This window comes from Procambarus clarkii, chromosome 35 (assembly GCF_040958095.1).
Source record: "Procambarus clarkii isolate CNS0578487 chromosome 35, FALCON_Pclarkii_2.0, whole genome shotgun sequence".
Lineage (NCBI taxonomy): Eukaryota > Metazoa > Arthropoda > Malacostraca > Decapoda > Cambaridae > Procambarus > Procambarus clarkii.
Window position 1 is genome coordinate 12,830,705 of NC_091184.1, and position 3,319 is coordinate 12,834,023.

The window sequence follows — 3,319 nt, forward strand, 5'->3', positions numbered from 1 at the left end:
CTGGTGCCAAGCGTATCGGCGCCTGCCCTTCCCTTGGACTACATCGGTGGCGTGGAGAGGGTGGATCTGCTGCATGGGTAACAGCTGGTCCTCCATAATTACTGCCCAGACCTGTGCCCTGGAGAGGACACTCCAGCATCTCCTTGGCGATGGCTCAACACGGGAAGTGACAGTCACCGGTGATAAGCCTTCTGGGAGAAATCATCCGATTTCATAGGACATCTGTCGCCCGCCTCAAGCTGGGCAGCCCCCAGCCAATAAGGTGCTGTCCCGCCACGGTCCACCTGCTCCACTGGGTGCGTGAGGCTTAGGACCACAATCCAATAAGCGGATCGTCAACCCATGCACCAGGCAAAAGAAAACAAACACAGATCTACCCAGCTCTCAAACTGGGCACATGGAATGTAAGGGCCATGACACCGGGTCTCTCGGAAGATCTACTGGAAGTGAACGATGCCCGCAAGACATCTGTGATCAACAATGAACTACGCAGGCTCCAGATGGACATAGTCGCCTTGCAGGAGACACGTCTGCCCGCGACCAGCAGCATACGGGAGAAGAATTTTACCTTCTTCTGGCAGGGCAAACCACCAGAAGAGGTAAGGGAGCATGGCGTTGGCTTTGCCATCAGGAACAGGTTGGTAGGGTCCATAGTACCGGCCACGGAGGGGTCTGCAAGGATCATCAAACTTCAGCTTCATTCAGCAGCAGGAATGGCCAGCCTCATCAACGTCTATGCACCAAAACTGATCTCCTCTACCGAAGCGAAGGGCGAGTTCTATGATGACCTCGGCCTAACTCTCAGAGACACACCTCAACAAGAGCCAGTCTTCTTCCTGGGAGACTTTAATGCAAGAGTTGGTTCTGATCACAGCTCTTGGCCTTCCTACTTGGACCAGTTTGGGAAGATGCATGAGAGTGGGCAGCGCCTCCTGGAGTTCTGGTGTCGTCATGATCTCTGCATCATCATCTCCTTCTTCGACACCAAGCCCCAGCATAAGGTTTCCTGGAGTCACCTCAGGTCTAAGTATTGGCACCAACTCTACTTGGTGCTTACGGGGCAAAGCAATCTGAGAAGCGTCAACCTGACCCGCAGCTTCCAGAGCGCAGATTGTGACACCGACCACTCTCTCTTCATTTGCAGAGTAAAGTTCCAGCCCCGGAAAATCCACAGAGCAAAGAAGGAGGGAAGGCCACGCATTAACGTAAACAAGACCCGTGACCTTCACAAGGTTGAGGAAATTACTACCCTACAACCAAGACTTCCTCAGCTACACACAAACACCACACTGGAGACGAGGATGAACTGGGAACGCAGGTATTTGTTCAGCTTAAAACACAAGGAAGAACATGCGGTCTCGCCCCCGGAGGAGGAAGGAAGTCGTGCTGTCTGTGAGCACCATACCTGATGCTGTGTGCTAACCAATGCTGTGTGCTAACTGATGCTGTGTGCTAACCAATGCTGTGTGCTAACCAATGCTATGTGCTAACCAATGCTATGTGCAAACCAAGCTGTGCTGACTGAAGCCGTGTACTAAGGAATCTGCGATCCATGTGTGCCGATGCTGTGTACGAAACGACGCTTTGATGCTGTGTACAAAACCCGATGTTTCGTGTACAAAACGACGCTTCGTGCTACAAATTTCATCATACTGTGAACTCTACTGTGTTGACAGTGCTGAAAACTCATCAAACAACAACATTGCTGCCAACTGCTGCCAACTGCTGCCAACTGCTGTACCAACTGCTGTACCAACTGCTGACAACTGCTGTACCAACTGCTGACAACTGCTGACAACTGCTGACAACTGCTGTACCAACTGCTGTACCAACTGCTGTACCAACTGCTGTACCAACTGCAGTACCAACTGCTGACAACTGCTGTACCAACTGCTGACAACTGCTGACAACTGCTGACAACTGCTGTACCAACTGCTGTACCAACTGCTGACAACTGCTGACCCAACTGCTGTACCAGCTGCTGCCAACTGCTGTACCAACTGCTGCCAACTGCTGTACCAACTGCTGCCAACTGCTGTACCAACTGCTGTACCAACTGCTGTACCAACTGCTGTACCAACTGCTGACAACTGCTGTACCAACTGCTGCCAACTGCTGTACCAACTGCTGCCAACTGCTGTACCAACTGCTGCCAACTGCTGCACCAACTGCTGTACCAACTGCTGTACCAACTGCTGCCAACTGCTGACAACTGCTGTACCAACTGCTGTACCAACTGCTGACAACTACTGAACCAACTGCTGTACCAACTGCTGCCAACTGCTGTACCAACTGCTGCCAACTGCTGTACCAACTGCTGACAACTGCTGCCAACTGCTGTACCAACTGCTGCCAACTGCTGTACCAACTGCTGTACCAACTGCTGTACCAACTACTGTACCAACTGCTGTACCAACTGCTGACAACTGCTGTACCAACTGCTGTACCAACTGCTGCCAACTGCTGTACCAACTGCTGTACCAACTGCTGCCAACTGCTGTACCAACTGCTGTACCAACTGCTGTACCAACTGCTGTACCAACTGCTGACAACTGCTGTACCAACTGCTATACCAACTGCTGTACCAACTGCTGACAACTGCTGTACCAACTGCTGTACCAACTGCTGTACCAACTGCTGTACCAACTACTGTACCAACTGCTGTACCAACTGCTGTACCAACTGCTGCCAACTGTTGTACCAACTGCTGCCAACTGCTGTACCAACTGCTGTACCAACTGCTGTACCAACTGCTGTACCAACTGTTGACAACTGTTGTACCAACTGCTGCCAACTGCTGTACCAACTGCTGCCAACTGCTGTACCAACTGCTGCCAACTGCTGTACCAACTGCTGCCAACTGCTGTACCAACTGCTGCCAACTGCTGCACCAACTGCTGTACCAACTGCTGTACCAACTGCTGCCAACTGCTGACAACTGCTGTACCAACTGCTGTACCAACTGCTGACAACTGCTGAACCAACTGCTGTACCAACTGCTGCCAACTGCTGTACCAACTGCTGCCAACTGCTGTACCAACTGCTGTACCAACTGCTGCCAACTGCTGTACCAACTGCTGCCAACTGCTGTACCAACTACTGTACCAACTGCTGTACCAACTGCTGTACCAACTGCTGACAACTGCTGTACCAACTGCTGACAACTGCTGTACCAACTGCTGCCAACTGCTGTACCAACTGCTGCCAACTGCTGTACCAACTGCTGCCAACTGCTGTACCAACTGCTGCCAACTGCTGTACCAACTGCTGACAACTGTTGTACCAACTGCTGACAACTGCTGTACCAACTGCTGCCAAC

General features: G+C 51.8%; 1 protein-coding gene across 1 annotated transcript; it reads left to right on the top strand.

The window, feature by feature from the left end:
- Window positions 1–713: 713 nt before the first annotated feature.
- On the top strand, window positions 714–1,409 carry LOC138371324 (craniofacial development protein 2-like). The gene has a single exon (XM_069336111.1). The coding sequence runs from the start codon at window positions 714–716 to the stop codon at window positions 1,407–1,409; it is 696 nt and encodes a 231-aa protein (XP_069192212.1).
- Window positions 1,410–3,319: the final 1,910 nt, after the last annotated feature.

Excerpts from the sequence above, each read along its gene's own strand:
- LOC138371324 (XM_069336111.1), top strand. The coding sequence starts at position 714 with ATGGCCAGCCTCATCAACGTCTATGCACCAAAACTGATCTCCTCTACC.